This window comes from Engraulis encrasicolus, chromosome 23 (genome assembly GCF_034702125.1).
Source record: "Engraulis encrasicolus isolate BLACKSEA-1 chromosome 23, IST_EnEncr_1.0, whole genome shotgun sequence".
Classification (NCBI taxonomy): Eukaryota; Metazoa; Chordata; class Actinopteri; order Clupeiformes; family Engraulidae; genus Engraulis; species Engraulis encrasicolus.
In genome coordinates, this window is record NC_085879.1 from 3,423,767 (window position 1) to 3,437,213 (window position 13,447).

Genomic DNA, 13,447 nt, shown 5'->3' on the forward strand with positions numbered 1-13,447 from the left:
GACAAGATTGAGGAGCATCAGGGGAGTTGTTGTGGGAGCGGAAGCCACATAGCACATGTATTAATCCAACCAGATAGACAGTGAGTGCAGATGTCTTCACACCAGACCCGCAACACAACGTGCAGAATAAAAACAACTAAATAACTCATTCTAAGTAGGTATATAAATAAATATTGGCAAAGAGCAGATGCACCCCACTGCAAAAATGGCAAGGATCTCTCCTTCCCATGCATACAACGTATGTCAGCGAGGATTTATTATGCTTTATATAGGCTTACATTCAATTACGTAACAGCTGCTGAGCTGAACCGTCAATGCATTCTGATTGGGCGCTTTCAAGGGTCCGAAATTCAGGAATCTAACATAAGCCAATATCACTTCTTTGGCTGTTAAGAGTACACCTGGCAGTTAGGCCACAGAGATAGATGCATTCACAGATTTCCTAGATACATTTTTATTTGATATGTGATGCTGAACATTATTAACCAATGCTTTTCAAGGTCATTGTTTGTGTCCAACACAACACCAGTTTTCCAAATTATAATGTAATCTTCTTGAGAACTTTTTAACATTTAGAGAAGTGCTTGGACAGTGTTCTTTATCCTCTTTCGCACTCTACAGCAAAAAAAAGAGTACAGAGCAGGCCTATATGACATCAAGAAAACCCCAAGGACAGCAGCCCAGGGATACAGGGACCCAAAAGTATTTGCAGCATATGGCCACTTTCCTTTTCCCAAAATCTTTCACTGGAAATAAATAAAATAAAATAAAAAAACAGAAAAGCATTTGGACATGCTGAAAACCTCTTCCAAGGAAAGCAATGTAATATTTAACGGCCATTAGAGCGAGCGCCGACCTTAGAGCCACAAGTCTGTTCATTCTCACTCTCCTGAGTAACCAGGGAATAGTTAAAAAATTTGGGATGTACTTCCGTCCGGCTGAACACCGAGTGCACGGCAGCTTGAGCACTTTCAAAGTTGAGTTGAGAATGCCTCGGGTGAACCAGGCTGTCCGGCCTCGGGTCAACTCGAAACTCGGGTCTCCAAAACTGATGCTTAGACAGTGATTGTTAAAAAACTGAATTGAAAGTCTAGAAACAGCTGGCATCTTAGAGAGGACAAAGTAGTCTAAAGTAGATGATGTGGTATGTATTCCGCCTCCGCGGGCCCCGACCGTGCGTGTTGGAGCACTTCAATTGAGACCCACATAAAAAAAGGCTGCATCTCACCTTGGGTGCACGCTGAGAGCGGGGGTGCCTGATCCCCCAGGAATGATTTATTTCAGCCTGTAAAAAACAAGGCTAACGCTCCAGATGGAATGACTCCTGTTTATGAAGACATATGGACGACTACGGCTTTCGATTATTAAATTGATTAGTAGATTTTCGCACCAAACCCTGCATATTTTTATGACACACATTCTAGACCTATATCAGTTGAAATATTGACAAAGAGTAACAATATATAATGAAAAACGTATTCGTATGAAACAAAACCAATATAAGCTACCTAAATAAACCTCAAGGGTATAGTTAAATTTAGCCTCACCACATTCAATTACGCCTCGCGCTGTGGAGAGATTCCTCATTACGCAAAGCCAGTTTGGACAATTCCTTACCTGCATTCCTCAGTTTCTTGTTCCTGAAGACGGAGAGAATGACAAGAAGGTTGCCGATTATGTCAACTACGATAGTGATTATCAGCACGCTGGCCAGCGCTGTAGTCGCGCCGGGGGACACGGGCTGTACTGTCTGCTGACTGTCGTTAGCGCTACGGGACACACAATCTCCAATGCTCACGTTTGCATCAAGATCCATAACAAAGATAACGAGTCTCCCTCGACGGATGGTTTACAGCACGAACTTGTGCAGAAAGCAGAGAACTTTTACAATGGCACAGCACTTCCCATCCCACTTTCGCCCTAGGTTCATTTCCATCACATCTTCCGAGAGACTGGCAATTAAAACGGCAATTCCATTAAATGCGCGACATCGCTGAAACATACTCTGGCAGCCCTCGCGGAGTGGTTGTGCCACTGTCATTTGTCCTGGCTTGCGATGGCTTATCTCTCTCAGAGGACAACATCCTTGATGGGCCGATCTGTCCAGGAAGACTCAACTCTGCCGTGTGTGTTAACGGAGCACGGACGTCTCCGGTAGAGGCGCACACTTCGCCGTCAGTGGTTATCAGGCGTGCAGTTCACAATTGCTTGCTGGAAGAATCGTGCATTGCGTTCATCAAACTTTAGGGCATTATTGTGATTGACCGGTGCGTTTGAGAGATGTCTGGTTAGAAACTATAGCCCCTATTGCCGTCTGCGCTTTTCGATCAATTGTAATTCCTTTTTCAAATTAATTTCAGGTCAGGAGCCTGGTGTGTTTCCCCCGAGAGAGTCAAATCACTAATTAGGACTGTTCACTGATAAGTGATGGCATCATTGAGATATAATTGCTGTTCAAGACACAATATCAATTTTCAATTGGTAAATCAATTTGCCCGGTCACTGTCCAAATTATGTAACCTCAGCGGCCGATTTTGGAACTAGTGCATGCTAATGTAATGGCGTCCCCGCGTGGTGCTGATGATCACATGCAAGTGTTTCATGTTCATGGCTCTCAACACCGAGCAACCTTTACTGGGAAGTCCATCAAGGGTCCAATTTAGATTTTATGGCACACTTGACCTTTCTGGAAGCATGGAGATAAAATATTGCAGACATCTTTTCTAAACCAATCCATTCTCTGACATAAAATGCCACTAACATGGGCCCACATTCACACATTAGTTTTATTGAGCTGGTTATACTGTTTTTCATCAACACTCTGGACTTAAAACAAATCCAGCTATTGTTCACAAAAACAGAAAAGGTTGTCCTCTGGTAGGAGGAAGCTCAGTAGTCAAAACATTCTAGACTTATCTGAAAAGTATACACCTGGCTCAAATCATAAACACATTTTCGATGAGATTACGTGTAGCATCAATGTCTCAACATGCTTCCTCTATTTCCAGGGAAAGTGGAAAGCATTTATGGGGGAATATCTTTTTTTTAAAAATGTGTTTCAAGGCTTACAGTTTCCAACATTTTCTGGGATTTTTTACGTAATCTTTTTCCAATGATGTTACTTGACAAAACTATGTGTATAGGATATTGTCTTACAACGTGTTTCTCAACAGGGGCTATACAGCCCTCCAGGGGCATTGGGGAGCCTTAGGGGGCGCTGGGGTGGGATACAGCTGAAGGGAATGGTGCTTAATTGCCATTGGGGGGGCATTAGTCTATTTTATTTTTTAATATTAAGGAGGGCTTTAATAGGCTTATGATGAGTTGAAGGGGGCGTTGGGAGGGTTATGATGAGGTCCAGGGGGCATTTATTCAAAAAAGGTTGAGAACCAGGTCTTACACAACACTGCTATCTTTACAGTCTAGAAAAGTATGAGATAGCAAGAATATGTGCTGTATAAAGTCTACCCCATATGACCTTTCATGCAGTGCTGTGCGATAAAATGCCTCGGTGTTACACCAATATACTGTAGGCCCAACAACTTGTAGTCTTATTTACAGCAGAAAAGACTACTGCATTTGCACTAATGGTGTTTGCTATATACACAGGGTACCTGTTGTGGTTTTGAAATGTTTGCATTATGGCCATCACTGTGATTCAACTCAAGAAACCCCTGCCTGCTTCAGTTCTATAGGCCTATTAGGTCTAGTTAACGGAGTAAATGAGCTGATTTGAGCTTGTTTTGTTTGTTTGTATGTTCTAGAAGAGTCAGCATGATTCATGAGTGTGGCATTGTAATTGTGTTTGAAATAGGAAACAAGTTCATTCTCATTAGATATATTATATGATGCTTTAGAACAATCTGTGTCCAGGCTGAGAATGAATGTATAGTTCTGCTGATTTGATAGTAAGCTGTGATATTTGTGTGAGGAGGTTTAGAAATTGTGTAATCTCTTTCTGTAATCAATTTTTAAAATGTTAATGTTGATATGTGATTGTTTTTTTGTGTGTGGTCTTTTTGACTTTATTTATGATAGGACAGTGAAGGTGGAGACAGGAAGCGAGTGGGGAGAGAGAGACTGGGAAGGGCCTCCAAAGGACCGGCACGGGAATCGAACCTGGGTCAGCCACATGGTAGACGAGCGCCCTACCGTTTGGCCACGGCAGGGTCGATATGTGATTGTTTATCAAGCTGTAGTTTGAAGAAAAAAACCTATAGGGGGTAAATGAAATAAAAACAAATGTATTGCCAATGTAACCGTGGTCATCCTGCGCTGGTTCGCCATTCAAGTCTTGAACTTGCAACCTACCAGTCAACTCTCAAATTTGGCTGGGAGGCACAGCACAATACTGCTGAGCTAAAGGTCCAGACGAATAGTTCAGTGGTACTGGTAGAGTATGAGTGTCCGAGAGGGAGGTTTACTCACATTCTAATGCCGAATGGCGCTAGTTGACATCCATTACACTCACCCCCCTAAACCTCACTCCCATCCGTGTCATGGCACCAGTATAACTGAGGTCATCTCCCACTCCGGGATTGAACTCACAACCTCCCAGTCAGTGCTCCAGTGCGGCATGGGAGGACCAGCACATACCGCTGAGTTTAAGGTCTAGTCCAAGAGCTCAGTGCTACCGATACTGTATGAGGCTTCGGGAGGGAGGTTTACTAATGTATTACCGCCAAACTGTGCTAGTTGACATCTGTTACACTTAGAACTCATTGCTGTGCATAATCAATTCACACAATGAATGGTTTAACAATATCATAGCTTGCTATGCTTTATACTATATGCATGCCTTTCAGCTTGAGCTAAGTCCCAGCGATGTGTTTATCAATCAGAGGGTTGGGAAATCCATCAGCCATGAGAGAGGCCAAAAGGATGGAGATTATACCTGGATTGGATGAGAAGCAGAAGAGGGGGCCTTCTAGACGACCAAATCCAATAGGTCTAAAGTCTACTCTTCAAAGCACTGACAGTTTAATTTCATGGGTTGTGCTGGGACATTACTGGCGTTAGCCTCAGGCACCACACTCAATAGTGTGGACGCTAGGTTTTCCTTCAGGGGAGGTCTGCTAGCTAGCCTATCAATCAATCCATTCTAGCCTCTGTAAATATATTGTGCACCATCAACCTACTCCACTTTCTGGGCGTGTTCAATTCATCCTCCAGACCAGACCTTTCCATCTTGCTTTTTTTCAATCCCCCTGGGCCTCTTAAAAAGTTTCCTCTCTTGCAGTTGACAAAAGAACAGAATCGCTGGACACCCAGTCAGCCTTCACCTAGCTGCTTCTCAGATTTATTAGTTCATCTGTTAACGTGTGTGTCAAATATTCATTCAGCCCCACACAAAAAAAACAAATCACACACTGAGTCTGATTCCGACCTGTGGTAATTAACCGATTATTCATGGTCTCCCTCTCTCACACTCATTTCCCATCACCATCAAGAGGCTAACAAGCACCCCCTAAAAAGAGAAAAAAATATTTCAATTGTAACAGGATGTTCACTACGATAATAAAATAAATACCAAGATAGAGGACATTTCACATCATGGGAATTACATTGTACTGTATAATGTCAATATGCTGTTCAATTATTCTTTTTTATGTCAAAACACTCCCGTTCTGAATGAGTAAGCATTTTGTTTTGTTCTGGATTGCTCTGTGTCACTGATAAACCTCATGGCCAGGCCCCTAACGATCTCCTCAGCATGCTCTCTCAGGCAGGACTGGACAGGCAAGAAAAAAATGGCCTGAGCATTTTAGGCTAACACCGGCCCCTCAGACAACATGTACAGTGCCTTCAAAAAGTCTACACACCCCTCCTCAAATGTCAGGTTTTTGTGATGTAAAAAATGACAGAAAGACAAATAAATTCACAGCTTTTTCCACCTTCAATCTAAACTATTAACCTGTACAATGCAATTGAGAAACAAGCATGAAGCTTTAAAGGGAAACAATAGAAAATAAAAAACCTCAGTTAACATGGTTGCATAAATATACACACCCTTAAATTAATACTTAGTTGCAGTACCTTTGGGCTTGTCTGGGCTATTCCAAAACCTCAATCTTATTCTAGTGAAGCCATGCTTTTGTAGACTTAGGCGTGTGCTTGGAGAAATTGACGTTCTGAAAGATTAGCTCCTCTGCATCTTCACCTTTCTACCAGGGGGGCGAAGGTTTTGTGCCACTACCACGGCCCCTGTGAAGATTTTCATAATTCCCTCCTCCCTAATGAAGGCCCCAGTTACAGCTGAAGAAAAACAGCACAAAAGAACAATGCTGCCACCACCATACTTCATGTTAGGTATGGTGTTATTGCGGTGATGTTTTGCGCCAAACATACCCTTTTGAATTATGACCAAAAAGTTCAATCTTGGTGAGGTAAATTTCTCAAAAAATTCTTCTGTAATCTCCCAAATGCATGTGGGAAGATGTGTTATGGTCAGGCGAAACTGAGGTTGAACATTTTGGACATAATTCCATAAGGTATTTTTGGCACAAAACATCACCGCAATAGCACCATACCTAACGTGAAGTATGGTGGTGGCAGCATTGTTCTTTTGTGCTGTTTTTCTTCAGCTGTAACTGGGGCCTTCATTAGGGAGGAGGGAATTATGAACATTTCCACAGGGGCCGTGGTAGTGGCACAAAATCTTCAGGCCCCCTGGTAGAAAGGTGAAGATGCAGAGGAACTAATCTTTCAGAACGACAATTTCTCTAAGCACACGCCTAAATCTACTAAAGAATGGCTTCACTAGAATAATATTGAGGTTTTGGAATGGCCCAGACAAGCCAAAGGTGCTGCAACTAAGTATTAATTTAAGGGTGTGTATATTTATGCAACCATGTTAATTGAAGTTTTGTATTTTCTATTGTTTCCATTTAAAGCTTTATGCTTGTTTCTCAATTGCATCGTACAGGTTAATAGTTTAGATTGAAGGTGGAAAAAGCTGTGAATTTATTCGTCTTTCTGTCATTTTTTTACATCACAAAAACCTAACATTTGAAGAGGGGTGTGTAGACTTTTTGAAGGCACTGTAGTTTACCAATAGGCAGACCACTCTAATTAGTGGGCTGAGGAAAATATCCCTAGAGCACTGACCCCCAAGGACAGTTGGAAAATGCCCTGTGCACCAGACTACCAGTCCAGCCCTGCTCCCAGGCCCACCAATCAAAACCACCCATGTATTTCACCCACCTGCCCAAGAACATGTGCTGCTATTGAGACTGCTGACCCTACATTATGGAATAACCTTCCTGTATGTCTCAGGTGTCTTATCTCTGTTAAAGCAGCAGAAGACTCATTACACGCATTTGGCTAAGCATTTGTTGTTTGTCTTTGTCTATGTGTTGGTATGTGTTTAGGTTGTTCCTACCATTTGTCTTTGCATTATGCAGAGTGTATTAGTCTGTTCCTCAATGTTTAGCATATCTCCTAATCCAATCCAGCCATTGCATCACATTTAGATGACTATGTCTGTGAGAAGGGATAGCTGTACACTCGCCTCCAAAAGAGTTGTCGCCTACCCATCTGTTTGGAATAACAGCTAATAACCTGACTTTCAATTAATCACTTGGCTTCAGAAGTCACTCATATGAAAGCTACAACCCTCTCGAATGAAAATGTATGTACAAAAATACATTTCATGCACCAACGAAAGACTGACCCTTTATTGAACTATGACAGGGCAGATTTTCACAAGACAAACGTTTTGTCGCCTATCGAACATAATGTGAAAATGAGCAGATAAGTCACTTCAAAACACTTCAAATACGCAGATCGGGTGTCATACTTAATCACTGAATCACTCTCACCTCTCCAGAAAATCAACTTTGGCCTTAGGTGTATGTTTAGGGTCATTGTAATCATGGAAAGCAACACAATGAAAATCAATGGAGTTCAATGAGAGATGGTGACATATTTGCTATTCGTAGAGCAATACATTTTTAACTTCATGATGTAATCAATGATAAAATCCCTCACACACCAGCAGCATGCATGCAGCTCCACATTTTCATTCGGGAGGGTTGTAGCTTTCATATGAGTGACTTCTGAAGCCAAGTGATTAATTGAAAGTCAGGTTATTAGCTGTTATTCCAAACAGATGGATAGGTGACAACTCTTTTGGAGGCGAGTGTATATAGTGTATGAATACATTTCACTTTTCCCTACTTTTGTTTACACACTGATAATGTCCTTGGTGGATTGAAAAAAAACCTTGAAGTTGTGACCAACTGGTATGCAATGTTGATGTGGATGTCTGCCATCATATTGACATTCTTTAGATTACACATACAGTACACTGTGTGTTTGTTATCCATATCTGTCTAGACTTCTTGTACACTGTGTAGGATCCCTGTTACCTTTGCCTTAGTGTGTAACTCCAAATGCCTGTGTGAACATCCTTTACTCCTCCACAGCAGTACTGTACAGTCATTAGCCTATTAAAAAGTGTTAAGGATTCCAATCTGCCATTTTGACAGCACACAACACAACGCACAGTGTTCAACATGATGGTAATATTTCTGTTTGTCCAAGCGTAAGCAGGGGAAGGCCTAACCTGGGATGTGTTGGGATGGGACCATGCTTCCTCTGTGGTACCTCGGACACACAAGAACATCCAGCTGTAGGCTGTGGGTAGGCAAGGCTTGACGTCACATGGAGGAGAGCACCGTCTATCACCCCCACCACCTGTCGGGCACAAACAACAGATGTTTACATTAGCTACTGTCAGAGCCATGGAAGAGTTAAGGCTAATCCCATTTACCTCATCGTTCCCTTTTTACACAACAATGGTGGCTCACGGAGCCTTTGGCACACAGATAGCCATGGACATAGTTACGAAATAGTTCCAGGAAGTGGGCGTAGAGCACAGAAAGTGTGGTAAATGTCAATAATTTTAATTCATTTTTACTTCATCTTTGCTTGCTATCGTGTAACCAATTAACGTCCTGTACAGCAGTTGTCACAACTCTGAATTCCATGGCTCTGGCTACTGTCCATGTATTTAATGTCAAAAGTAGGCTTACATGCCATTGGACTTTTGGTGCCTTCCTTAAGAACTGTTGTTTTTATGACTTCACAAAAACAGATTTTATATCAAGTGTCTTGGTTTTCCAGTTTTTTTAAGATGTTTAAACACTCCTTAATAGCACTGTTTTCAATATCCTCAAATTACTTAACATGCCTGGATAATATGGTAGGTAGGTTAGGTTAAGAGCTGTGCCTAACTGATATGCAAAACAGGATAACTTTAAAGCAAACAGTGGTTTATACAAGGTTATACAAGGAGTATACTGTATTGTATAATGTAGTTTTGCTGGTATGATAACGAAGACACTGCTTAAAAATACAAGATAAATACTGCCCATAGATTTCTTGACTCCACCTGTCCTCTGTCTGTACAAGTGGCAAACATACTGTAGGCACAGTGCAGTTGTAGCAACCCTTCCCTCTTTTACAATTGGCACATCAATGTTAATCTTATCTATGCTGGTAGAGAACAAGACATTCTGTCAGTCGGAGTTCAAGATAAAGTTCTGAATGTTATGGATCAGTAAAGCAGCAGGATAATGCATATGCTGCTTAACGGTATTACATTACATTACATTGCATTTGGCAGACACTTTATAACCAAAACGACTTACAAAAGAGGACAGAATAATTCTAAAGCTTGCTGGAAAGCTGGTATTGTATCTGATGTCGATATGATGGACCTGTAAAAAAAAACATGAAAACAAACTATGAACTTTCGTTTGTCTTATAATAGCCTATGTCTTTCTCTCCCTCCCCATTCTGTGTTTTGATTCCCAAATTTAGGCGAAAATGTCAGCGCAGGTTTCCATGGCCTTTCAGATCAGAACAATCATGAAGGGCAACGTGGGATTTCCCAGGCTAATTGTCACTGACAGAATGCACTGTTCTAATGTGTTCATCAAGGATGATGTTTTTTGATGTGTCTGAATACCGTGTTAGTTTCCATACTACCATGCCTTTTGTGACCAATATAATTGGTATAGCCTAGGTATTGAGACGTATCATCCAGAGGATCATTATGTTTTTGTTTGTTTGTTTTTGTTGGTTAAAATCTTAACAGCCCCTTAGGCATTTTCAAGACACCACTGCTTCATTGTTTTAATGGGGCAATGCAGTTTAGATGTAAAAAGGACATTTAAAACTCTAAAAAAGACTGGCAATGTAATAAACGAAAGAATACTAGCTGTGCCCAGAGCAAAAAAATCCCTAACCCTAACCGGTCAGTAAGAAATGCTTTTTGAGAAAAAAAATTAGAAATTAGAGCTGTGGGAATAGAAAGCACCTCCGTGTGTCTATCATGGAAAACACTTCCGTGACCAGGAGCAAATTTTGTGTCCCAAATGTCTGTGTCCATTTTACAGAATTTTGAGAGATCATGCTGGTTCACAAGAAATATTAATAACAATGTTTAGCCTAGATTATACATCAGAGACACATAGAAAGGGGCATATCATTTTCCTCACAAGACCTCTCCATTGTAATCAGCTTGGCTCATCAAACCACTTTAGACAAAGCATGTCCAGGTGGTAGTCATGCCCTCACCGTAAAAAAAACCCTCGACTGGTTGTTTTTCACACATTGCGCTTTCACACACCCTTTCCCACCGCTCTCCAAAGGACGCCCACTTTCAGCCATTTTCACAAGCCTTCGGCTGGGGATCTTTCTGGTCTATATTTCAGAGTCAAAACAAAACAAGGCCATGAGATGGCATGGCCATGCGAGCCTTGTCCTCTCCATGGCTGTAACTCAAGATGGCTCAGCGAAGCAGCGAGTGTGTGAAGTGGAGGTGGGGAAGGGATGAGACAACACGCAAAAAAAGAGGGCAGCAGACTTCTCTCCTGGCAACTCCTAAATAGAAGCAGGGGACAAGATAGCCGGATAACATTGAAGCAGATCTGGAATGGACATCTTCTCTTCTCAAATAACCGCACTAAGCAACGGACACAGTCTGAGACCATAGTATCCTTTGGTCCGGTTCAGTGTAGTTTCACACACAGTATACGAACAATACACCACACATGGAAAAAAGTAGGTGACTGAAGCATGGCTCAGCAGCAGGGTTAGCCAACACAGATTGCTGCTTGGGGCTCCTCACTTCAGCAAAGTGCACAGAAGCCTAACCTTTGAAACTACAGACATGGCAAATATTTAGTAAGAGTGATGTGGTTTTGTTTTTGTTTTGTTTTTTTTGCTTGTGGCCGCAAGTGCAGAACGACCTGAATGATACAGGAAACAGATCAATAATGGTTTGGTTTCATGTTTTTAATGGAAAATCCACTTAAGCCTTGGCTAAATGCATGTAAGAGTGAGTTATATTTGGTTAATGTATGTGTAAGTATGTGTGTAATGTCTTGTGGGTAATGTCTTTTTGTATTTATGTATGTGTGTATGCTACTTGACACCTCAATCCCCCCCTGGGATCAATGCATGATATTCTACTCTACTCTACTCTCTACTCTACAGTACGAGGTAATTTCAAAATATGTATTACAGTTGTCCCACATACACCATTAATATAAAGTATAGCATCATAAGAATTCAATGTGAAATGTGTTTGTTACTGTAAATATTCATGAAAAGATCAAAATTTGAAGTAGGCAGCACACTTTCAATGAGAAGCATAGTTGCACCTATTCTGGCCACAATCTTACTCAGTGCACCTTTAAATAAATGTTGAGTTTGGTTCGCAACTTCCAACCAGACTTTGATTTTGTCTCTTGGTCAATTTGAGTTTGACACCCCTGACTGAAGTGATTATGTCCATGTGATCACTTAATATGAGTGCCACTGAAAATGGGAAGCCCGGAACAACAAACAAAGATCGAAAGATGGAGACTGATGGCATAGTATGGTCTACATAGGCTATGTCTTACTTTTCTGAGCAATAAAGCTCATGCATTCCATTTAGAGCCCTGTCTCAGAGGAAATCCCATGCAAGTATCAATGAGGAGTGTACCAGATCTGAGGCAAAACAAGTCCTTCAGTTAACAGGGATTTATTTGGGAAGGGAGACAACTGTCTGTCGGGAGTGTGTGTGTGTGTGTGTGTGTGTGTGTGTGTGTGTGTGTGTGTGTGTGTGTGTGTGTGTGTGTGTGTGTGTGTGTGTGTGTGTGTGAGAGAGAGCGAGAGAGAGAGAGAGAGAGAGAGAGAGAGAGAGAGAGAGAGAGAGAGAGAGAGAGAGGAAGAGAAAGAAAGAAAGAGAGCTATCAGAGATTACTGCTTGTTTGTTTGGGTGAGTGAGTGAGTGAGTGAGTGCGTGCGTTTTGGACTGCTGACAGCTTTGGCTGAGCCCAGGACAATGTCGTATGAATGGACCTCCACCTAAATCCATACAATGTGATGAGTATGTTCTGGCAAGTGTGAACTTTGGCGCAGCAGCCCATAACCCCCAAAGCTCCCATTGGGCGGATATTAGTGTTTTTACGTAGCCACTGGGCGGAGTTCAGGTAGAAATAAATTACGATTACGCACGGCTGCGCGCAAAACGTAGCCTATCTAAAAAAAACCTCCACAAAGTTTCAACGTCGTTAGCCATTATGAGATATATCATTGTACTCGGATTGATTGGTAAGTTATAGCAAGCAATATTTGATATATGTAATGAGTCTAACCAGTTTCGAAGCTGAATATGTTGACATAGTTTTAGAAATAGTTTTACATGCTGATTTTATGTGTATTGATTAACGCGCAAATCAAAACGGTTGAGGTTGCTCTCGTTTGTAGTGAAGGGTTGGGTTAATGTGGGGTAATCGTGCGTTGATTCCCTTACGTGAAGTTTCTACCTCATTGTTAAATTGGCTCACTCTCACTTCTCAATTTGATCAACTGATTTGTGTGTTTTAAAAGCTCTGACTACGGGAGCACTTATTCCAGATGGCGCGACAGAGGTGGGTGAAATAGTCTCACTATATCATTATTTTGGCGTATCCTAAAACGAGTGTGGATACGATTCGTGGTATAACATGTTATGTAATGTACTTGCAGCCGGACTGCAGCCAATATATGCTGCCTATCTGCACCCGAGAATTTGAACCAGTCTGTGGAACCAACGGGCAGGAATATTCCAACGAATGCATGCTGTGTGTTCACAATATGTAAGTCATGATGATTAGCTCCCGAGTAGCTTATCTGTTCACTGTGGTCCCTCTTTCAATTCTTACCTTTACCTGTGCGTTTTCCCCAACAGGGAGGCAAAGGAGCACATCTTTATAGGTCGGAAGGGCTTTTGCTAAATCCCGGGTCAACATCGTGTCCAAAATGAGCTAAAGTGTGAGGGCACCTTGTGGTTCGCCGGACGAAACGTTTGTTTCCACTTGCTCATCTGTGCTGAATTACATTATTTTACTGGTGAACTTCCAATGCAGTCATGTGACTATTTTGATGTAGGCCTATCTTACGGCCTATT

At 41.7% G+C, this 13,447-nt stretch overlaps 1 protein-coding gene across 2 annotated transcripts in view; it reads right to left on the reverse strand.

Annotated features, from left to right (window-relative positions):
- Positions 1 to 13,287, reverse strand: part of LOC134440401 (melatonin receptor type 1C-like) — a 32,042-nt gene extending 18,755 nt beyond the window's left edge. The window contains exons 1-2 of one of the 2 annotated variants that reach the window (XM_063190467.1): positions 13,203 to 13,287; positions 8,567 to 8,697 (exon numbers count right to left, since the gene is read on the reverse strand). In XM_063190467.1, the coding sequence (XP_063046537.1) occupies positions 8,567 to 8,591 (25 nt within the window). In that variant the 5' untranslated portion in view covers positions 8,592 to 8,697; positions 13,203 to 13,287. Of the gene's footprint in view, positions 1 to 1,617; positions 2,005 to 8,566; positions 8,698 to 13,202 lie in introns of those variants that run through there. The other variant, XM_063190466.1, reaches the window with a different exon arrangement.
- Positions 13,288 to 13,447: the final 160 nt, after the last annotated feature.